The sequence below is a fragment of the Salvia hispanica genome, chromosome 4 (assembly GCF_023119035.1).
Source record: "Salvia hispanica cultivar TCC Black 2014 chromosome 4, UniMelb_Shisp_WGS_1.0, whole genome shotgun sequence".
NCBI lineage: Eukaryota > Viridiplantae > Streptophyta > Magnoliopsida > Lamiales > Lamiaceae > Salvia > Salvia hispanica.
Window position 1 is genome coordinate 21,363,557 of NC_062968.1, and position 24,618 is coordinate 21,388,174.

The 24,618-nt window shown below is 36.8% G+C and overlaps 4 protein-coding genes across 5 annotated transcripts; 2 read left to right on the forward strand and 2 right to left on the reverse strand.

Annotated features, from left to right (window-relative positions):
- Positions 1-133: 133 nt before the first annotated feature.
- On the forward strand, positions 134-970 carry LOC125220633 (protein FAR1-RELATED SEQUENCE 4-like). The gene has a single exon (XM_048122789.1). The coding sequence runs from the start codon at positions 134-136 to the stop codon at positions 968-970; it is 837 nt and encodes a 278-aa protein (XP_047978746.1).
- Positions 971-1,344: 374 nt separating this feature from the next.
- Positions 1,345-4,970, reverse strand: LOC125220634 (probable carotenoid cleavage dioxygenase 4, chloroplastic). The gene is made up of 3 exons (XM_048122790.1): positions 3,394-4,970; positions 2,209-3,220; positions 1,345-1,406 (listed from the first exon to the last, which is right to left on the reverse strand). Exons 1-3 carry the CDS (start codon positions 3,706-3,708, stop codon positions 1,345-1,347), a joined length of 1,389 nt encoding a protein of 462 aa, XP_047978747.1. The 5' UTR covers positions 3,709-4,970.
- A 110-nt stretch (positions 4,971-5,080) lies between these two features.
- Positions 5,081-8,839, reverse strand: LOC125223790 (WAT1-related protein At4g19185-like). Of its 2 annotated transcripts, XM_048127084.1 has the most exons (7): positions 8,457-8,839; positions 7,634-7,696; positions 7,411-7,527; positions 6,902-7,187; positions 6,129-6,284; positions 5,594-5,745; positions 5,081-5,482 (listed from the first exon to the last, which is right to left on the reverse strand). In XM_048127084.1, the coding sequence occupies exons 1-7, from the start codon at positions 8,660-8,662 to the stop codon at positions 5,290-5,292; spliced, it is 1,173 nt and encodes a 390-aa protein (XP_047983041.1). In that variant the 5' UTR covers positions 8,663-8,839; the 3' UTR covers positions 5,081-5,289. The 2 variants fall into 2 exon arrangements, with proteins under 2 accessions (XP_047983041.1, XP_047983042.1); XM_048127085.1 differs by lacking the exon at positions 7,411-7,527.
- A 12,094-nt stretch (positions 8,840-20,933) lies between these two features.
- Positions 20,934-23,328, forward strand: LOC125217775 (laccase-14-like). The gene is made up of 6 exons (XM_048119309.1): positions 20,934-21,094; positions 21,187-21,338; positions 21,414-21,658; positions 21,745-21,873; positions 21,949-22,887; positions 22,963-23,328. The coding sequence occupies exons 1-6, from the start codon at positions 20,990-20,992 to the stop codon at positions 23,163-23,165; spliced, it is 1,773 nt and encodes a 590-aa protein (XP_047975266.1). The 5' UTR covers positions 20,934-20,989; the 3' UTR covers positions 23,166-23,328.
- Positions 23,329-24,618: the final 1,290 nt, after the last annotated feature.

The window sequence follows — 24,618 nt, forward strand, 5'->3', positions numbered from 1 at the left end:
TGACAACACGTGGTTGAAACATATGTACATTGTGAAGGCAAAATGAGCATGTTGCTATATAAAAGCCTTCACCCTTGGTATGAGAAGCACACAACTTAGTGAAAGTGTCAATTCTACTATCAAGAATTGTACCATGCCAACCTTAAACATTGCACAATTTTTTAAGAATTTTGAGCGTGTCGTGGAGGATAAACGGTATAACGAACTAAAGTGTGATTTTGAGGCACGCCAAAAATTGCCTAGGTTGAGGTTGGAGAGTTCTCCCATGTTACAACAACTTTCTAAGATCTATACTCCATCCGTTTTTGATCTGTTTCAGAATGAGTTCATCTTGTTTGCAGCTGCATATATAGAGCATAAAGATGAGTCAGGATCATTATTCGAATATGTCATCAAACTAATCAATCATGATGGAGAATGGAGGGTGACCTATGATCCTAATACAAAGATGATTCATTGTAGTTGCCGAAGGTTTGAGATGATAGGATTGATATGTTGTCATTCTGTGAAAGTGTTTGATGTGTTAGACGTGAAGTTGCTTCCGGAGAATTACATTCTTAAAAGATGGACAAGAGAAGCTAGAGCTGGTGTAGTGCACGACTATGTAGGCAATGAAGTTGAAGAAAATTCTAAATTGCAAATTGCTGAGCGGTATAGGAGACTATGTCAAATGCTTATAAGGTTGGCTAATGAAGCTTCTGTTCACCAATCAACCTTCTCCTTGGTGCATGAAACGATGTCTGATCTCTATAAAAAGGTAATGGAAATGCGTTCAAAAGAAGATGACCAAGAAAATAGGAACAATGCGAAGATTTCCCCAGTTGTTTCTCATATGATGGTATCAAAAGGATTCAAGAAAAAGGTTGGTTCAAAAGGTTCGAAACGATTGAAGAGTTGGGTAGAACTTCAATCAAAACGAAGAAAACCAAATCATAAAGCACAAGTAAGTAGAATTATTATACTGCTATAGATTCGAAAATGAGTTAGCTAATTACATATTTTGTAATAATTGTAGGTTGTTGGAGCACAAAATTCATTGCATGTTGCAAGTCCAACACTTCCAACATCTAATGCATGCCTTGAAAGGACTGGAAATTATTTAAGTTTCACTGAATTGTTAACGGTATGACTCTACTTATACTACAGCTTTTAGGTGTAATTTGTTGCAATTTATATTTTTCTATTTTTTAATGTAGGCACCATTAGATCAAACCTTATATTCTGTTGATGGAACAAATTCCAGCATAACAAGCAGCTTAAGTCCAAGATGGTACCCTCTTTTATTCTTTGTTATTAGTTGTGCCCCTCTATAAACTATATCTTTTCTTCTTAGCATGCACATGTTTAGTTGATCCAATTATTCGATGCAGCATTGAATGGAGCTCTGGAGGCATATCTAGCATCAACTATCAAGATCAAGATCATTGAAATTCATGCTTGTACTTTTTGATATAATAGATATCTCATGCATTTGAATATATATTTTGATGTAAGCATCTCTTGAAGTGCTGAATTATAATTATTATATCTAATGTTAACTATGAATGGAGTATTAATGTTTTAAACATCTACTCTGTTTGGATTATTTCAGTCTGACGTATTAGAGAAATGGGAGAAGACTTACTTTAGAAATGAAAAATTAGAGAACTGACTTGTTTGTTCCGTGGACGTATGTATTTCGTATGCCAAACCATATTTCATATTTTATAAATGAAATTGGGAAATATATATTATTATCGAACATGGAATAATTAATTTTTACTATTATTTGTTTTTATATTATTGGCTTTGGGCAGGACTTATGAAACAGATATTGCAGGTTTCTAAATAAATCTCAAGTAAATTACTTCTCTTGGTCTTTTCTTCAAGCACTTGGTATGCATTACCTGGAACACTTGGTTTTATTTGCAAGCGTACATACTCCATTGCCTCATACAAATCGACCAAATATAATTCTGCAACTCCTTCACAGATTAGTCTAGTTTATAACAAATCTAAGTAACATCAGATTTCTTATTTTTATTTAATTGATTTAGTTTCCAGTAAAGAAAAAAAAAATCAGAAAGAGAGGAATTAGAGTGAAATGAAAACGCGGAACTAAATTGTGAAACCAAAAACGGCGCCGTTCTCCAATTCTCCGAAACGCTGCCGTTTGAATAAGAAATTGTGAATCAAATTGTGAAACCGAAAACGACGCCGTTCGCCAACTCCGAAACGCTGCGTTTTGAGCACAGCAGCCCCTGCTGTGATTTCTCCACAGCAGGGGATCCGTTCCCCAGATCTTCTCCATTGATAGATCTACAAGCTCGATCTGCTCCACTACGTGCTCAATTGAAAGCATGTTAGAGGCGATTATCACGATCTCGCCGCCGCCGTCTTCCTCCTCCCATGAATTGGCCGTGTGGAGCAGATTCAGCCCCGGCGCATCGATCCAATGCATCTCACTCTCATCTGCGGCGTATCTCGGAATCACACCGAGCTTCGGAATTTTCTCGAGATCTACTCTCATCGTCGATTTGCCTCTCAAAATCTCAATTGGCTTGATCGCGATCTGAGTATCAGGAAACACGGCAAATCGTTTCGTCACAGCGAAATCGTGAACGAACGAGCAATTTTTCATGGAGTAAATCGGGACGGATTTATGCTTTTTTCCGTCGGAATCGATTCGGAAAAGCTTCAGAAACGGAGGAATCGGGAAATAACGGAAGGAGAACGTCTCGCCGGTTTCTGGATCGAATTTCGGGTGCGCCGTCATGATCTGGAAACTCTCCGGGCTGTCGAAGTCGCGGCGACCAACGGTGGCGACGTCTCCGTTCTCCGTCACCGTGATCTGGTACGGAATGTCGGTTTCGACGAGTGCGAAGAGTTCGCCGGCGATCAACGCTAAGCTCGTGTTGGCGGTGCCGACGCCGTTGGCGAAGGGGTTGAACTGGCCGGTAAGAATCCGAGCGGCGGTCAGCAGCAATGAGGCGGTGATTTTGCTGGTGAAGGCTCCGAACATGTTGGGGTAAATGGGGTAGCCAAGATCGCGCTCGGCGATGTACTTGTTGGTCTTGACGAAGCGGCTGCAGAAGGTCGCTTCGCCACTGGAGATTTTGACGGTGTGGATCATGCCATCGCCGTCAACGAGATGGTATGGGCCGTGGGGGGTGAACTGCGGGTTTGGGCCGTTTTGGAGGTAGGCGCCGTCGAGGCACGGCGGGAGGGAGCCCTCTACCACCTACAGGGCGGAAGCAGAAATTTGTTTTGTTAGGGACTAAAATTCAATTCGAAAATTTTTAAAAATTACCATATGTTTTATTACGATGATAGGGGCTTTTGCATAACGAATAACACAGAATAATGAAAATTTGATGATATTATATAAATAAAGAAAAGAAATTCCTCCACTACCTGGCATGGGGTTGGGGGGAGCTCCTCGGTCGGGGAGAAGCTGCCGGAGAGGACGTGTTCGGGGTCTAGGTAGGGAGGGAGGTGGGAGTTATTGAAGGTGGAGATGAGATTGTCTAATGGCTTGAAGATTATTTCATGGAGTGGTTTTTTTACTCTTTGTGGGGATTGGACTTCCTCACCGCCGACGTCGGAAGCAGCGGCTCTAGGTGGTTTGGCTGCGGTTAGGTTTGGTTTAGTAGTTTTTGTGGCTCGGAATGAGGAGTGGAGGGTTGAAGGAGGGAAGCTTGCATTGAGAGAAAGAGCAAAACTTTCCATTTTGAAGTGTTGGTGTGGTGTTGATGAAATTAGCAAATCATATTTGAAGGTGATTTGCAGTTCAACTGATTAAATTATTTAACTTCATCATGTTCATTGTTCAATAATCAATATTAAAAAATTGAAATAAATAAAAGAACCATGTGTTTAGTTTGTCTTATTTGTTATATCAAGTAATAATTTAAAAACGAGATCCTCATCAATGTGGCATATTAAGCCGGTCCCAAAATGATTTATTTTGTTATTTTATTGGGTTTAAGTTTAGTTAAACAGCCTGAATCAAGTTTTAATTATTAAATATAGTCAACTTTGGCCTTATTCCTGTGAGGATTTATAATTACTAGTTATATTAATACATTTAGACAGACTGGTATGATGGATCTGTAATCTGTTCAAAGTCAGGGTACATTTATTTATGAAAATGCAAGTTTAACGTGCAATTATATTATATATACCTAAGACTTGATCAATTATTTGTCTAATTGTTAACATGTCAATACGAACTTATATATTGTGTTTAATAAGGTTGACCATCACGAGTGCGTATTTTATGGTGTATGATTGTGGAGTGAAGAAAACGTGATTTCTTGAAAATAACTAAGAACATTATATATATATATATAAATAAATATTGTTGAATCAATTAAAAATAAATAAAAGTTTAAGTACCCATTTAAGCTCGTGGTCCAGAATGTAAAATTTATCTGGAGAGAGCATTTGGATTTTGAAGTTTGAACCCACAAATTGTTGGGAAAAAATGAAAAAAAATGCAAAAGAACGGGTGCAAAAGGGGATTGGAGCCTGCATAAAAATAAGTAAAACACCACAAACATATAGCTGAGTTATTGAAGCCGTGCAAATAGACGAATAATGATAAAGATCGCTTATTTGTACTCCAACTGTTTATGTTTTAGTTATAGTCAGATTTTCTTATTAATCTGTCTTAGATAAGGAGTTTTCCCCCATTAGATTAGAAGCGTTTCTTTATTCTTCACTAGGGCCTCGTTGGAGGATTTCTTTTTAGTTCTATTCTAATCAATTCATTTACTTTACAATGCTCACAAGAAAATGGCCACCTTCAGAAATTGGAAAAAAAATGTTGGGGATATAGATGGCTTATTGGTTGATAGTAGAGCAGTTCTCTTAATACTTTGTCATTATTTGTCGCTAGTTTTCTAAATACACTTGTCGCACTTACTTTTTATTATAAAATTCATAAGACACACATTTTACTATTTCTTAAGGTGTTCTCTTTCTATATTTGGAAATAAATCCTTTTCTCATCTCTCCTCATTATAATAATAAACTATATTTTTCTCTCTACTTACTCCACCTAAAAGCTCTTCCAAAAATCTCGTGTTACTCAATAATGTCAACGTCTTGAATGGGAGGGGAATAGAAATTAACAAATTAACTTTTGCTAGTGATCCTTACAAAAATAAATTCACTCTTTCTATTGTGAAAAGTTGGCCACGTTATTAGAAACCATATTCTTAAATCATAGTAGCATATGAAAATTGTGGTTTCCATGTAAGTGACATCCATCAATAGAAAAACCTATGGTGGTATCATAAGTTTAAGCTAATCCACAATCTTGGGTATCGAAGTTGGTGATGATAAAATGTTACCTAGCTGGTAGGAGATCATATTGATGGGTGGATCCCCGTCACCGAGAGGTGCATGAGGAGAACCTACCATGGATACCGGTGTTTCTCTGTAGGATGCCCACGTTACCAAATAAAGCCCCGCTATTATCAGAAATCCTCCCAAAATGCTGTTTACAAATACAGAGCAACAGCTTAGCCACACAATGACTGTGTCAATATATTAGAAAAATGTCGTGCAAAGAAAATAAGTATGAAAATGCATTGGATTGGGGTATAACCTTCCTAAGTAAATCGTGCTTCCAAGGAACATTCTTGACAGAAAAGCAGAAGCAGCAGGTTGAAGTGGAATGTACAGAGCAACCGTGGCAGGGCCAAGGGTTTTATTCGACCAAGTCAAAAGTCCATAGTTCAATGCAGATGCTACGATTCCCTACAGAAACAAGTTTGTTCGTAAGGAACCAAAGAAATATGAAATGAAATATGCTACTTAGATACAAAAGATGTAATGTGATTCAAAGATCTTGGATTTTTCATCTATCCAAGTATTTAACAATAGTTTTTTGCTGAAATTACCACTTTGCAACAGTTATGAACCATGGGAGCCTTATGCAGCAACTAAACGGTTTCAGAAACTACATTTTAAGTTCTACTGATGTATCCATGCTGTTGTAGCACAACCGTTACTAACAAACATAATTTATGTTTATTGTTTAATATAGTAGAATCAATTACTCAGGAACTTTTTAGATCACCAAGTGCAATTTTCTTAACTAGACAGGGAAAAATGAAAAGGCAAACTGCGAAAATACTTACAGCATACAATACAGCAAAAGCCTCGGACCGTGTGAGTCTCCAGTCTGTTGATTCAGTTGTCACAAAAAAGGTAGTCGTGACCATAAACAGAACACCAAAAAAGTAGGAATATGCTGTCACTGATATACTTGCAGGATATTTAGCTAAAAGGGGAGCCTGCATTAAAATACAAGTAAACGCCATAAACATCTTGTTTGAGTTATTGAAGCCGTTCAAATCGACCAACAATGACAGGGATCGTTGTTGTGTTAACTATTAATTGTTAGTTATTTGATTCTATTAGGAGTTAGAGTTCAATTATTAGTTATTGTTACAGTTAGACATCAGATTTATTAGAGTCAGAGTTTATTAGTACTCTGGTTTCAGATCAGGAGATAGGCATGTTTACCTGGGCTTTAGAGATTAGTGTTTTATAATTTACAGTTCCTCCATAAGATCAGAAGCGTGTCTTTTTGTCTTGGTGAGTTCTGGAAGGATTCTTCTGTAGGCCTCGTTAGAGGTTTTTTTTAGTTCTATTCTATTCAACTACTTTTGTTACTTTCAGTTCTCGACGCCTTTACAACAATACAAGCAAGTAGGACACTGAGCTTAGTCATTTTTAATTCAATTAGATCACAGGAAATGAGGGAGGTATTATTTTCAGTACTTAAGTGTTCGGAGGGGAGATGTTTGATAAAATAGTAGATAGCATTTGACTTATGGGTGAAGAAACACCAACTAATCGAAGTAGATTCAGATATAAATGATCTAATATCAAGAATGGTGTGTATTACCTGAATCCCCAGATAAGTAGCCATGCACATGCAGTTCCCAATCAAGCATAAAACTCCAAGGTGCCAATGATCCAATCCCATATTAATCAAAACAGACATTATCCAGCTACCTGGTTCTGGCTGGCCCTTGGCACTTATTTCACCATGTGTAGCAAAATCTAAATCCTTATATCCAAACACACCTGGACCACGGAACATAGCCATAAAAACTGCACCGAAAACACAAACAAGAGTACCTCCCAACTTTGCTTGACCTTCAGTCTTCTGTAAATTCAGAGTTTCTGTACTGCAAATATAGCTGCATGTAAGCATGACAAACTACAAAATTCTTTTTTTTAGTAAAAAGATTGGTGTGTATCTGGCCTCAAATGAGCAAAAGGACTAATCATACAAGCAAGCAATGCAAGTCAGGAGTTTTATGTTTTTCTTGATCCTTCGTTGATTTATTTATTTCCTTATGTGTTGTGCCGAAGAGTAATGTTAATAGCTTGAAGAGCTTAGAGACTGACCCCAGCATTAGAGCCAATATGAATGTAAAGACTGGAATAGCAGGCTGTATGGCTGCAGCAAAAGTTGGATTCGTGTAGCCAAGACCAATTAGAAACAGAAGTTGGTTCCCGAAAATACTAATCCAATGGAAAAATGACAAACAGGAAAAATAAGCACACGATTAGTATTTAAGTAAACAATTCGTTACTCAAGCTCAAAACGAAATGGAAATATTCTACTCACCCAGTCAAGCCAAGAAAGAAGAAGGTCGCTATAAGGCGTCTATTTAGAGGCAAGCTTAACCTTCTGCAAAAACAAGAAACATAGCATTGGGAATTGCTAGTGCGTTCATACACTGGAAACGAACAAAAAAAAGGGAAACAAATTAACTGACTCAAAATGTGATGAAGCATATTACATCCTTCCTAGAGTAGAAATAAGCATTGATCATTAGCATCCACTTCCACATTTTGCAGAAAGATACTCAGACACTTAAATCTCCTAATAACATTTCACTAAAAAGGCTGTGAAACAAAACTATGTACAAATCAAATTTTTACAAATTAGACGGAAAGTGCCTATAATTTGCCTCACATCGATGAAGACAAACAACCATTGAATTCAACTAATGAGCAATAAATCACTCGCTCATACCATACCACTCCCATCCAATTTCCCCTCTCCCAAACAATTCACACAATGAGAAAGAGCTTGAACAAGAACTACCAGCAATCGAGCAGTAACCGCTCAATGATCCAATCAAATCTCCTAATAACATTTCACTAAAAACTCTGTGAGGACAAAACTATGTACTACAAATTATAATCCTAGTAATTATAATTTCCCAGTCGAACAATCATTGAATTCAGCCAATGAGCTATCACTCGCTCATACTGCTCCCCTCCAATTCCCCCATCATCAAAACAATTTACACAACGAGAAAGAGCTTGACCGAGAACTACCAGCGATCGAGCAATAACCGCATCACACACAACAACATAATCCGCGACGAAGTCAATGATCCAATCAATTAAAAAAACACGATCAGAAAGGGTGAGTGACTGACTTCTCGCGGGCGTAAGCGATGGGGGCGAGAATGGAGAGCGCGAGGAGGTCACGGTAGACACAGAAAACGAGCTCATTGACGCCGACGTTGAGAGCGACCTTGGTGATGACGTGGTAGCCGCCGTTGAAGACCTGGACCATGGCCATGGCCATGTGCGCCCTCTGGATGTCGCCGCCGTTAGCCATCAGCGCCGCTATCGCATTCATCGTAGCAGAAATTTCATTTCAAAACCACCCCCTCCTCCTCCTCAGTCAGTCCTCAAGGGAAGAAGAGATTTGGATTGCGTGAATCGAATGCGAAGATTCTGCTTGATTTTGGGGTGGATTCAAAGTGAGAGTGGAGAAATATTCAAACGATAGCCCAGTTTTCCAGTTTGTAATTGTCAAATTCTGATTCATAACCTAAAAGATAATTAATTACATTTAATATTTTTGTCCAATTTATTTATATTGGAAGAAAATTGTACTCCCTCCGTCCTAAAGAAGATGACCCCTTTCTTGGGCGGCACGGGATTTTATGCAAATTTATTTTATGTGTTGAGAGGAGAGAGTAAAGTAAGAGAGAGAGAATAAAGTAGAGATAAATGTGTTTCTATTTTAAGTAATGAGTCATCTTAGTTGGGACAAATAAAAAAGGAAAGTGAGTCATCTTCAATGGGACAGAGGGAGTACTACATAGTATATGGTATAAAAGCCAATACTATGGCTTTTTTTATTTTTCTAATTTGTGTATTAATCACAAAAATCATTAGTTTTAGTAGTATAATACTAAAATATATACTCTCAAATTATACTACATAATTTCTCATCAAATCTAAATCAAGGGGACAACTAAAAAATATCAAAATTATAATATAATAAGTGACTATTTAAAGTAGTGGGATTAACCAAATTTTATGATTTTTATAGCAATTTGCCCTAAACTAAAACTTAAAAGTGTACATTAAATTTTATTGATTTCTTAATAGCGTACAACTTATTTAAAAAACGTACAAACCGGGTAACTTTGAATCGGATACCCGGTCCAGTAATTATTCAATAAATTAGGGCTTCCGGCCCATATTAAATGTCCAAATTATAGCCAATATCGAAAGTTATTGATGGCTCAGATATCATACTAACTTCGTCGTTTAAAAAGAAAAATCTTGAAAGATGCAGATGTTTTAATACACAATTAGTAAAATAAAATAAAAAATGAGAAAATATCATGAAAATAATATTAGTAGATTTGGGCCCACAATATTGATGCTATTTAGTTGTTTAAAAGTTTTCTTATTTAGAACTATTTAATCTAAGGAACGATCAAAAATGATAAAACTAGTAGTATATTTTTATGGGACGGAGCAATTCTACGAACTTGCATCACAATTCCTTATCGTTAAATCTCATGGTGCAATCCATGAGACTCAATTCCACATTCAACTATGTCTTCGTCCTCATATCATATGAGCGGCAAAAATGTGGGTACATTGTAATAGTACGATTTAGGTTTTTTTCTATGATTAGGCAAAAAATACAATAAAGTTTCACATTTTTTTTTATAAAAAAAACGTACTCCCGTATAATTTAGCTCCTATGTGGCATAACTGGTTGATAACAGCTTATATGATAGAGATGGAACATGCAATTAGCAATTCGAAAAATTCAAGGTAGGAGAAAATTTAACTTTGATCTTTAATAAATATTCAAAATCTTTTGAAATTACCTTTTTATGAAACTTTACTTATAATCCTAACTAGTAGCTACCAATGCAAATGGATTTCAATTGTTATATTCATTTACAACATCGAATTACACTTTGTAATGCATGTACCGATAAATTTATTCCACATTCCCATGCAGGAATTCATGTTGATATTACTATCTATTTATAGGGAAAATATGTTAATCAAACCGTCTCAATTATCGGTTGTGGCATCTCGTAATAGGCCTATAAAACAACTTCACAACTCGTATTAATATTGTAAAAAAAGAAAATGAGAAACATCATGATTCATATCATTTTTTTCTCTCTCTCTTACTCATTGTTGTCATGCCTCAAGAAGTTGCGAGTGCATGTGACATCTCACATCGACAAAGAATTATTTTCCAAGCCTCACTCCCTACCAATACCAAACAATTAGAAGTGCATTGTAAATTTGGTAGTGAAGATCTCAAGAGTCATTTCCTTAATCCCAATCAAGAATATGTGTATGATATTTGCAAAGGCTCTGTGGAGAATGTTGGATATTTTAGTGTAATTGGATTAACTTGATTAATCGATTATTGTTATAATGATACATCATTTAAGTATGGAGGTGCGGAGTGCACGCTTATTTGAATTCATTATGATGTTAGGGGCGAAGCCCCTAAACAAATGAACGGGGGTCCGGGGGCAGCCCCCCGGATAGCGGGGTCCAAGGGGCAGAGCCCCTGGCCGGGGGTCGAGCTTTTTTTATTTCCAACGAAGTTGCTGTTTCAGAAATTCATCCGAAAATGTAATTTCTGAAAATCAAAGGACTAATTTGCAATTTCGAAACCTTTTTGAAAATCAGCTATTTTCGGTTAAAATCCCAACGGATGCACTGTTTCGTCAACAGCTGCATCGGTTCATCTTCTTCAAAATCCGATCAAGTCTTCTGGTTCATTATCTCGAATACACATAAGAAGGTTTTGTATTCTCTGAATTTTATCCGATCAAATAACTTTGGTAGAACCACCGAAATTGATTTGATCTGAAAGTGTTTTGCACGACTTTCAGATATCCGTTTTTCTGTTCTCTATATTGAATCTCCATTTTGAAATTTTTTCTATTTATACCTAAAATTCATATCTTATTTTTACTCTACTCTCACACACAATTTACCCTATATCCCTTCAATTTGAACTTTTGTGAAATGCAAGGCGGAGACGATCCCGGTTATGGAGATTCGGGACAGGGGGGCTTTCCACCCCACCAACGCTGGGGATCGAGTCCCACCCCTCCTCCATCCCAGATGTGGAGTCCGCCATCGCCGACGCCGTGGCTACAAACACCCCAAAACCGGGGGCAGTCCTCGGCCTATCAGCAGAGATATGCGGGTCGTACCCAATCAGGGACGGGCGACTATCGACCCAACATGGATGCAATTAACTTCCCGTCTCAATTTCAAGCCTCCCCATTTCAGAGCAGTCATTCTCCGCTTGATGAATCTGATAGATTCACATGGGAACAATTGATGGGGTCGCCTGATACCCCGACGCCGACGCCCGGTCGTGTAGAGACGGGAGAGGAGGCAGTGGAAGAAGCGGCGGTGGCGGCGGCGGCCGAAGTGGCGGCGGGAATGGTGGGCGAAGGGGCGGCGGCGGCGGCGGGCGTGGAGGAGGTTCCGCGCGAGGTGGCGGCGACGGCGACGGCGGGCAGGGCGGCGGCCGCGGTGGTCGCGGCGGCGGGCAGGAAGGCGGCGGCGGCGGCGGTGGTCGACGAGGGTGAATAGGCCGCGAGACGCCGAGTCCGTTGCTATTGCTAGGGCATGGGACGCGGTGTCGACAGATTCCATAGTTGGCACGGATCAGACCGACTTATGCTTCTGGCGGAAAGTCTTGGTGGTGTACAATGAATTCAAACCGTCGGGGAGCGTCGACCGTACACCCGATCAGATTCGGAAGAAGTTCGGCAGGATCGCTACAGCTCTTCGGAAGTTCATTGGTAACCAACTGCGCACTGCTGAGAGTGGCCGCACCCAAATTCAGAGCCATTTGCGAGAACTGCGTCTGATTCCGGGCCTAGCCGTACAAGACGGGGCAGGGCCGGCAACTACAGCAGTAGTAGCGGCGGTTCAAGGACCTTCGACCTCAACGACGAGGTCATGGAGGAGCCCCCCCCCCCGTCACTATCCCGGCGTCCACGGCCCCTGGGTCAACAGTCCCCATCCGAACCGCTAGATCCGCCTTCGCCGCTGCTGCCTCCCAACACTCTGCTGCGGGGCCGTCTGCATCCGCTCCTCGGATCGGCCCGAGCGGCGTTGAACAACACCCTGGAGGTGCAAATGATGAAGCAACTCCAGGACACTCTGGCCTTGTATGAGAAGTCGACCGACCCGACTACCAAGACGATGTACTACGACCTTATAGTGAGGCTGAGGACGTTGTTGGGGTGGGAGGACACCGCGGCGGCGGCGGCGGGACCTCAGAGCGGTGGCGGTAGTAGCGGCGGTGATGGCGTTGGCGGTGACGATGCAACGGGTGAAGATGAAGTGGCGGATTCGGATGATGAGACCGAGTAGTCGGCGATGGCGGTGTTTTTTTATGTTTTTGTTTGCGTGTTCCTAAACAATTTTCGTTGTATAATTTTATCCCGTTCTATAATACAACGAAGATTTGGTTCGATTTAGTTTTCATTAAATTATGCATTTTATTTAATTATTGTAGTCTAACAATTTTAATTGTAGTAGAATTAAAATATAGACAAAATGGAAAAAAAAAAAAAAAATTGGTGGCTTGGCCATGTCCACTATAGTGGGAAACATGGGCATTGGTGGCCCGGCCACGACACTTTGTGGCTTGTCCCGGCCATGTATAGTGGACACCCTAAAGACCTATTTATAGTGGATAAAGGAACTATTTTATGAATGAATTGAGACCATTTATTGGCCCAAAATGTTATCTCCAGCCCAATTTTGGATAGTCCGTGTAATTGAAACTTTTCGTTTTCTCTATTTTTTTGGCATAACTTTGTTAAGCCAAGTTTAGGTGGAATTCAATCATTTGGAATACTTTAATTATTTTTATATAAAATTTTATTATTTGAAGGTGATGTTGCTATAGTACTATCACCTTCTATGTATACGTGCATTTCGCCAGTTTTAAATATAAATAAAAGTAGTGGTTAATATTTTGGATTGTGATTTGTGAAACCAAGTTCCAAAATTATTAAATAACTATCGGGGCGACAAAGAAATTTATTAGTTGTATTAATTATCAGCATAATCAATTTAATAAATTAGTATATAAAATATAGATAATTTTTTAAAAAAAATGAACTGTACAGCAAAAATAATTAAATAATTTATTGGGGTTCCCAACGCTCACAATTAGTAGATGCGTGCACCAACCTCATGGGGTAGCTAAGATCTGAAATGGGCGCAAAATAACGATATAAATTGAAATGTGTATATAAGTATTTTGAAACAATGGGCCCACGAAATTATTGTTAAAAAAATAAAATATCATGTTTTAATAATAAAATAATGTTTTTAATAGAAGTGCTCACGTAGGCAACTGTGATTGTAAATTTGAATATGAAACGTGATTATAGTAATTAATTAGCCGCAGTATTAATAAGTCAACGAAATGTTGTAGTGAGAAAAAATCTGAACAGATTTCTAGTGACAAGCACAAGAATCACGATTTATTATTATTATTCATTAATCTTGAATTATACTATATGATTATGCACCTACTCATATGGTTAGATCTAGAATCATATGATTATTCTCAATTGGAGTACTATATTATTTTCACAAATCGTAATTTTATGCCTCTTGCTAACAAGGTGGTGAAGGACAGGTGGACCTAATCTTACAATCCATAGCTTATCTTAGATCTCTGAGTCTGACAAATCTAAATGACGGACCCAGGTGGGGTCGGGTGGGGTCGGCCGACCCCACTGGCGGTCCGTCAATACCTCCGAGAACCTCACAAAATCACCCGTCGACCCAGCACTGCATCAGTTTCGACCCCACGCTTCGGCTGCTTCGTGTCCACCGAAGAGAAATGAGGAAGAGAATTTGAAGAAAAAAGATTAGGAGAGGGGTGAAATAGTCTCACCAAAGAGAAAAAGCTTCATGAGAAAATCGAAAAAGAAGAAAATTGCAAAAGTTCAAAAAGACGAAGAAGAAAGCGGCGCACCACCGTAAATTTGTTTGAGTAAACATAGGGAATTTTTTAATACAAATTTATTTTATTTCTTTCTTTTAATTGTAAACTTAAATAGTACTACTCCGAAGTACTTTTAATATGTGTTTGCAGTTTGTTTGATTTAATTAATGTTTTATTAATAGTCCAAGTAAATTGAAAATGTGTAAAATATTAAAAATAATTGTCATTTAGTATGATTCAATAATTTGATTTAATTTGACTTGTATTTTTTTTGTAGTTACACAACAATAATATTCGTAAAATTACAAATAAAATTAAATTATTGTATGATGTGTTTTTTTTCATATTTTCAAAAATATGGATACTAGCATTATTTAATTACCATGCTTAACAAAAATAATGCAATATTTTAATTTTATTAATATATATAATAATTATTTAAATATTATATTATGTATTACTACCTCCGTCCCCCAAAATTTGCTACACTTTGACCCGGCACGGGTTTTAAGAAATGTAATGGAAAGTGAGTTGAAAAGGTTGGTGGGATGTGGGTCCTACTTTTAAAGTATTAGTTTTATAATAAAATGTGAGTAAGAATGAGTTAGTGGAATATGGGGTCCACTACCAAAAATAGTAAAAGTGAAGTGTATCAAATTTTCAGGGACGAACTGAAATAGTAAACTGTATCAAATTTTCAGGAACAGAGGTAGTATTAATTATTTTTCGACCCCACGAGTTCGATTTTCTGGATCCGTCATTGCAAATCTAAATGACGGACCCAGGTGGGGTCGGGTGGGGTCGGCCGACCCCACTGGCGGTCCGTCAATACCTCCGAGAACCTCACAAAATCACCCGTCGACCCAGCACTGCATCAGTTTCGACCCCACGCTTCGGCTGCTTCGTGTCCACCGAAGAGAAATGAGGAAGAGAATTTGAAGAAAAAAGATTAGGAGAGGGGTGAAATAGTCTCACCAAAGAGAAAAAGCTTCATGAGAAAATCGAAAAAGAAGAAAATTGCAAAAGTTCAAAAAGACGAAGAAGAAAGCGGCGCACCACCGTAAATTTGTTTGAGTAAACATAGGGAATTTTTTAATACAAATTTATTTTATTTCTTTCTTTTAATTGTAAACTTAAATAGTACTACTCCGAAGTACTTTTAATATGTGTTTGCAGTTTGTTTGATTTAATTAATGTTTTATTAATAGTCCAAGTAAATTGAAAATGTGTAAAATATTAAAAATAATTGTCATTTAGTATGATTCAATAATTTGATTTAATTTGACTTGTATTTTTTTTGTAGTTACACAACAATAATATTCGTAAAATTACAAATAAAATTAAATTATTGTATGATGTGTTTTTTTTCATATTTTCAAAAATATGGATACTAGCATTATTTAATTACCATGCTTAACAAAAATAATGCAATATTTTAATTTTATTAATATATATAATAATTATTTAAATATTATATTATGTATTACTACCTCCGTCCCCCAAAATTTGCTACACTTTGACCCGGCACGGGTTTTAAAAAAATGTAATGGAAAGTGAGTTGAAAAGGTTGGTGGGATGTGGGTCCTACTTTTAAAGTATTAGTTTTATAATAAAATGTGAGTAAGAATGAGTTAGTGGAATATGGGGTCCACTACCAAAAATAGTAAAAGTGAAGTGTATCAAATTTTCAGGGACGAACTGAAATAGTAAACTGTATCAAATTTTCAGGAACAGAGGTAGTATTAATTATTTTTCGACCCCACGAGTTCGATTTTCTGGATCCGTCATTGAATACTATCACTGAGGTATGCCAAATGATTGAATACCCCAACATCTTCAAAAATCACGAACATGTGTTCGAGTTTTCATAAAATATAATTTGTATTTTTAGTATAAGAAAGCTAACCTTGATCGTTTAGTTTCCTTAACTTTAATCTTTTGTTCCGACTTTACTTGCGAAGCTAACCTTTTGAAAACATCACAATTTAATAATAAAATACTAATCAAATTTCAAGAAATTTTTAAATTTTAATAGGAATGCATGCCTCCTAGTTAATTTCTCTTTTCTTATTTCACCTATCTTTAAAGAATTTCTAAAACTCATACATTATTTAATGCTTCTTCTTCCACTATTCTCGGCTTCAATAGAATTGGAACTCCCTACTTTGCTTCGTAATTTACCCTTAAGCAATAAATCATAAGATCAGATATTTTAGCTTAGCTACACCATTAGAAGAAACCATAAAAAAAATTAATGGAACCTTAATGGCTAAAATTTAATACTATTAAATTTCCTCCAAAATAAACTCTAATTTCGAAACTGGGCTAAGACTTCCTCTGATTTTCAGCCCAAGTAATTAAATTCGAAACTGGCCTCCTCGGTATATTTACTGAGAGATCTCCTCCCCCCTCCCTCACTTGCTGCCAAATTTGATCATTTTTCCATTTTGTGTTATTTCTAAAGATGTAATCTTTGATTTCAAAGTTTGGTGTTTTTAACTTGTAGATATGTAAGGGTCGTGAAATCATTGAATCGGTGACATATCAGTGTAAAGTTTATCTTCATTGTTATATTTGTATGGTATAGATATTTTCTCCTTTTTGGTGATCGATCCTAAGGCAAAAATTGTGTTCTGAGCATTGAGGGATCATATGAGGCTTTCATCTATCTACATTGGCATTTATCTCCAGAAATTTGGACTTTGGGAATGAATCTCATCCGTTGGTGAATATTTGAGCATCTTAATAAAATCTCTATTTGACGGAGTTGATATAATTTGAGCATCCGGATGGAGTAGATATTTTGAGTGGCATAGGACATTTTGAAAAATACAGAGGTAGGCCGCTAGGTAGGGACTATAATTCAAACATTCATCACATGGCTTTGACGGAAGGCCCCTCTTTTTATTTGGATTTTGACGTATGAACCAGTAGTGGGCTGATTTACAGTTGTCGCTCCATTAAATTCACAGGACACATTATTTAAGAGTAAACCTCCTTGTCGTTTCTCTTTCACATCTTGTCTTTTCTCTTTATAGAAGCTGCTTTATTGTTAACCAGTGGTGACACAGAATTTTGATTCCAGGGTCCAAATTACTTGTCGTTTCTCTTTCACATCTTGTCTTTTCTCTTTATAGAAGCTGCTTTATTGTTAACCAGTGGTGACACAGAATTTTGATTCCAGGGTCCAAATTACTAATTCATTTGTACTCTATTTTATTATAAAACTAATATATAAAGGTAGAATTCACATTCTATTAACTTTTTCAATCCACTTTTTATTACTCCCTCCGTCCCAGAGTATTAGACTGACTTCTTTTGGGCACATGATTTAAGGAATTGATATTTAAATAGTTAAAGTGGAGATAGTAAAGTATGAGAGAGGAAAAAAGTAGGGGAGAGAAGAGAGAAAAAAGTAGATGGAGAATAAAATAAGATAGATGCTTTTTGCTAAAAAAGGAAAGTTGGTCTAATACCTTGGGACGGAGGGAGTACAATTTTTAAAACTCGTGCCCGGTCAAAGTGATCCAAATTATACGAGACGGAAGGAATACAAAATATTTCTTAATATTAATTTCACTGCAAGTAGTGATGGCATGAATGATTAGAAAGTTGAGACATGTATAGATTATAGTAATTAACAAATAATAAAATGTTGATGACAATTAGTAATGATATATATGATCTTTTAAAATAGTTGAAAAAATAGAAACTGTTAGCAAAAAAATTTTAAAAAAAGAAAGAAATGAGAATTGAAAATGGAAATTGTTAATAAAATTAAAAAAATAAAAACAAAAAGATAGCAAAATAGGAAGTGTTCTCACACAAAAAAAAAAAAGAAAGTAAATGTAGCTTGTCCATTAGAAAAGAAAGAAGAATTGTGAACGAGCTTGTCCACTAGAAAAGAAAGAAAAAAGAAAAAATGTAGCTTGTCCATTAGAAAAGAAAGAAGAATTGTGAACGAGCTTGTCCATTAGAAAAGAGAGAAAAAGAAAAAATGTAGCTTGTCCATTAAAAATAAAGAATAATTTGAACAAAATTACATTTCCTACAGGATTAGAACTCGGATATATATGATGGAAGGCTGGGGTGAAGACCGCCTGCGCTATCCAACACACATGTACTAACTGCGAACCTAATATATATATATAATGAAAGATAAAATAGTTGGGGGGTTTCATGGGACCCCCAAGGCACCATATAGGTCCGCTTCTGTTGTTAATCTATCCCTTCGTCCTATTCAAGATGATCATTTTCTAATTTTGGAAATAACCTTATCTGTCTTCTCTTCTCATTAAAATATTCAATTACTACATTTTTTTCTCTATTTTATTCCACCTAACACTTTATAAATCTTGTGTCACTCAAAAATATGGCCATCTTGAGTGGGATGGAGGGAGGAGTAGTACTCGGAAGGATGAGGTTTCAATAATCTTTTTCCTAGAATGGTTTTGATATTGCTACTAGTGCAACTACTACTATGCCATTATTTCGACACAAATTTTAAGATAATGTCATAGAAGGTGTGCTGCAAAAAGACAGTGGAATTAATGTATGTTTGTATATACATTAATTTTTTATTAAATGTGAGTGATAATAAATTAATATAATTTGAAATCTATTATAAAAAATAAATATGATATATCCCCTCTGTCCCGCTTAAGATGACATGTTTTTCTTTTTAGTTTGTCTCAACTAAGATGACACATTTTCTTTTTTGGTAACTTTCTCTATCTAATTAATACACTCAACCACTTTTTCTCACTCCTATTAAAATATTCATCTATTTTCATCTCTCTACTTTAATACCTACAACCATCTTCTCTCTCTCCAATTAAACACTTTAACCAATAACTCCTAAAATCCCGTGCCGGCTAAGCAATGTGTCATCTTAGGCGGGACGGAGGGAGTACTAGCTAGAATATATTGGAGCGCCGTAAATTGGTTGTCATGTTGAACAATCAGTCGTGTTTGTCAAGCTAAATAGTACGATGTTAAAAATTAGACTTTGTTCGTAAATTATGGGAACACACTTGAGGACAATTTTTCATTCCGATTTGAACACTAAGCAGACAATTTTTTGTTCCGATTTGAACACTAAAAATGTAAATATACTACTCCGTATAGTAGACATACTAAATTCAGATATAAAATTAGAGAATGGGGATCTAGATTTGATGTTGTTTTCTTCCTTTGTTAATGAAGTAGTAAAATTCAAAAAAACACAAAGTAATGAATAATGATGGGTTTAGAGGAACACTGAAGAAAATTTAGGGTGTAGTAGTACTATTTGGATTTTGACGTATCGACATTAAAAAATGATGGTCTCGTGCAAAATACTAGTAGTATAATTAATATGGAAGTTGGAACCACTATTATTCCACTTATCGGACTGTAACAAATATTGTTTGGTCAAATTTGGTGCATCCCACAATATAAATTATGATCCTCGGTCTCTGAAATATTTTCGTCTATCTCTAAAATTGTGTTACTTTTTTAATTTTACCATTTTTAGCATTGAATCTCATATTTCACTAACTTATAAGGGCAAACTAACGTATTTAATTGCATTAAAATTGTCCTTAATAGTTTTTTTTTATTATTATAGTGCAGTAAAGTCTTAGAGATAGATTCAATTTTTGGAACTTAATTCAAGGTAGGAGTCTTCGTTAGTTTCAGTAGGTCAACATTTGTTGTTGCCGTTTTAGATAATGGCCTTTTAATTTTAGGAAGTGTATTTGTGTTTTATTTTATTTATTTATTCTTTTCCTGATCATATTGTTTTCCTTCTCTTCTTCATGTGTATTCTTAGTTCAGTATTCTACTTCGATTGCTCATTTTCCAGTAGTATTTTTGTTGTTTATCATATCAATGTCTGTGTGTTGTGTTAAAATTAGTACTCCCTCCGTTCCTTAAAATTTGACACCATTTTGATCCTGCACGAGTTTTAAGAAATACTTCCTCCGTCCGCGAATAGGAGTCCTGTTTTTCCATTTTAGTCCGTCCGCGAATAGGAGTCCCGGTTCACTTTTTCCATAAATGGTAATAGGGTCCCACATTCACCTAACTCATTCCACTCACATTTTATTTAAAAATAATATATACAAGTGGGACCCCTATTCCACTAACTTTTTTCCACCAACTTTTCTTAACATTTCTTAAAACCCGTGCCGCCAAGGAATGAGACTCCTAATGGCGGACGGAGGGAGTATAATAGAAAGTGGGTTGAAAAAGTTAGTGGCATGTGGGTCCTAATTTTATATATTTGTTTTAAAATAAATGTGAAAGAGAATGAGTTATTGGAATGTACTACTAAAAGTGAAAGATGACAAATTTTTAGGGACGGAGAGAGAAAGATGAATATTTAAATAGGAGTGAGAAAAAGTGGTTAGGTGTATTAATTGGAGAGAGAAAGTTACCAAAAAAGGAAATGTGTCATCTTAGTTGGGACAAACTAAAAAGGAAAACGTGTCATCTTAATCTTAAGTGGGACAAGGGAGTAACTTTCTAATAATTCTTCAATTTAAACTAGAACGAATTTCCACCAAGTAGTGTGTCGATAGTTCCATATACTTCCATCATTTTTCCCTTTTTAAATAAACAAAAAAAAACTAGACCACATGTTTAAGAGAAATCAGCGTTATAAATTGTGAACATATTTACAATCTGCAAACCGCAAGAAAGTAAAAAGGGAAAATGTTTTCAGCTGCCAAGGTTTTCATGCTTTGCTTCTTAGCTCCAATGATTCTGCTCAATGAAGTAACATTGGTCCATGCTATAGTTCGTAGCTACAAGTTTGAGGTATACTTCTTTTGCTTTCATACTTCACTATTTTGTTTTCTTTGAAATGCTAACAATATAGTAACTTGTAAATTGTAATTACATTTCTGCAGTTGGTAAATTCGTTACACACTAAACTATGCAGCAACAAGACCATGCTTACGATAAATGGACAGTCCCCGGGGCCGACCATATATGCGAGAAGGGGTGATTTGGTCGTAGTCGATACTGTCAATCGTGCCGACCAAAATATAACCATCCACTGGTATAAATATTTGCAACACTAATTCACACATAAAATGTAATACTATCATTATTGATCTATGGTGATTATATATAGGCATGGGGTAAAAATGCCGAGAAATCCATGGTCGGATGGGACAAACTACGTGACACAGTGCCCAATTCAACCCGGCAAAAGGTTTAGGCAACGGGTGATCCTCTCCGACGAGGAGGGCACTCTCTGGTGGCACGCTCACAGCGACTGGTCTCGCAATTCTGTGTATGGCGCTATCGTAATTCTACCGCCGAAGAGGGAATCGTACCCTTTCCCTAAGCCCCATGCTCATGTTCCCATATTAATTGGTACATGGTTTTAGTTCTCTTTTTATTCCAGTTCTCTTTTTATTGTCACGTTTCATTTGTAAACACTTTCACTAAAACTATTGCAGGAGAGTGGTGGAAAGGTGATATGCAAAAAGTGATGGAGGATTTTCTAGGTGGTGGAGGAAATCCTGCAGTTTCCGATGCTTTCCTCATCAATGGCCAACCCGGAGACTTGTATCCATGCTCAACACACGGTGGATTTTGTCAATAGTATTATTATTTAATGAAATCATGAAAATTACATTAAAAAAAAATTATAACGTGGGCAGATACATACAAATTGAGTGTGGAGTTTGGAAAGACATACTTGCTCCGAGTAATTAACGCGGTGATGGACTACATCATGTTCTTCCAAATCACCAACCACACCTTCACCGTCGTCGGCACTGACGGCGCCTACACGAAGCCGTTGCAGACGGATTACGTGGCGATATCCCCGGGCCAAACCATTGATTTGCTTCTAGAAGCCAACCAGCCACCCGACCATTATTACATGGGTGCGCGGATATACTTGACCACCGCGACCATGGAAGGGGGCAAATACATGAGGATCCCGACCACTGGGATCATCCAGTACGTCGGGATCTACACCCCGTCTCCGCCTCTGCTTCCGACTTTTCCCGAGTACGATGACACAGCTGCGTCCTATCATTTCACTAGCATGCTCAGAAGTCGTACTGTTGCTACAAGTGTTCCTGACAGGGTGGAGAAGAGACTGTTCTTCACCCTGTCAATCAATCTGTCCCCATGCACGAAAAGTTCGTGCGTGGGGACGACTAGGCTGATGGCGAGCATGAACAATATTACGACGCTGCTGCCCACGGACATGAACGTGCTGGAGGCGTACTACAGAGGGATCCGGGGGGTTTACGAGACTGGATTCCCGGAGTATCCGGCTCGAGCTTTCAACTACACTGAAGTTAGCGTGCCAAAGAATGAGTCCGCGTCCGAGTTCAGAAAAGCTGTTATTGTTGTGGAGTATGGGACCGCGGTGGAAGTGGTGTTCCAGGCGACCAACTTCGCCCAAAGCGTTGACCATCCCATGCATTTGCACGGACACAGCTTCTACGTTGTTGGGTCCGGGATCGGGGATTTCGACCCGATAAAGGATCCGCCCAAGTATAATCTCGTTGACCCGCCGTTGATGCAAAACATCGCCGTGCCCAGGGGCGGATGGACCGCTATCAGATTTAAGACCAACAATCCAGGTAGATATATTTTACAAGTGTAATTAATTAATTAATTAATTAATTAATAATATTGCGTTGGATATATGTTTTAAGGAGTTTGGTTCATGCACTGCCATTTCGAGCGGCATATGAGCTGGGGAATGAAGGTGGTGTTCATCGTTAAGGATGGGGAACGAGCCGATGAGAAGATGTTGCCGCCGCCGGCGGATATGCCAAGTTGCGGTGGACAAGTCTCATCTCCTACTCCTCTTGTATTTGGTGCCATACTAGGGAAGAAGAGAGATGAGGTTGAATGAATTTTTCATTTAATATGATATTATGTTATGTACACTGTATTAATTAATAAGGACTACTCCACTATTTTACTTGTCTGTAGTGACTGAATGCATTCAATTATAGTACCTGATGATGTACTTATATCACTACCTTTCATTATTGAATGCATTATTGAATTTTTCATTTTTGGAGTACCTGACTAGAGTGCATAACATAGGGACTACTGTTATGATATTATGCACTCTCTCTCTCAAGTACTCTAAAAGAGAACTGAAACCTGCATACCAATTACCAATTATGATATTATGATATTATGCACTCTCTCTCAGTTCTCTTCTCATTTACTATGATATTAACATGTACACTGTTTTAATTAATAGGGACTACTCCACTATTTTACTTGTATGTTTTTGGAGTACCGGAGAGAGAGTGCATTATTGAATTTTTCATTTTTTGTATAGAGTTGAAAGGGCATTGTTTCTATCATTTTAAAGGGAAAAACTATATGTCCGCATTATGGCCAGTCATAAACTGGTTTAGTAGGAAAAAAGATCGGTTAATTTATAAGTTCTGGTTCAACTCAAGATGGATTAATTATTGAATTTTTCTTGTCCAAGAACTGAATTTATTATTTGACTGGGTTGTTCATGAATTGAGTACTCCCTAAATCCTAAGGAAGATGATCCATTTTTTGGATGAAATAAGATTTTATGCCGTTTTATTTTGTGGAGTATGTTATGTGGAGAAAATAAAGTAGAGAAGAAGTTATTTTTATTTTTAGTAATGAGTCATTTTGGGTGGGACAAACCAAATAGAAAATTGGATCATCTTCGGTGGAACAACATGATTATAAAATAAAATAAAAGTTTAAAATATCCTAAAATCAATTAAATAAAATTTGAATGTTGTTAATTTTTAATCTAAGAAAATAAAAATATCAATTATGAAATTATTCTCGCCGAACTTGTTGATAAAGTAACATTTTGAATGTGATTAAGATATAATTTTACTAAACAGATAGATTAACCATTGAATTATTCTTATCCACCTATTTAATTTAGTAAAATTTTATAATGAGATTTAATTATAATTTAAAGGTAGTTCAATTCAAATATCAGAAAATAGATAGATTAATTATTGAATTTTTTCTCATCTAAGAATTGAACCTAAATTTCGACAAGGTTATTTAATTGAGCGTAAGATAAAATGAAAGTTAAAACAAGCCTAAAATCAATTCATTTGTTCAAGTTAATCTAAAATTATTTAAGAAATCTAATGTTACTAATAATAAAAATTCTAAACTTAATTCATAATTTTCAATCGAATCAAATAGTATCAATTAGAATCACTACAATAAATTCAATCAATAAGGACGCAGATTTTAGGACGCAATTCCTTGCGTTGTAATTTTTCCAAGAATTGCTAAAATTTAAGACGCAGATAAAAGCGTCCTTAACTCAAGAAAGCATTGGA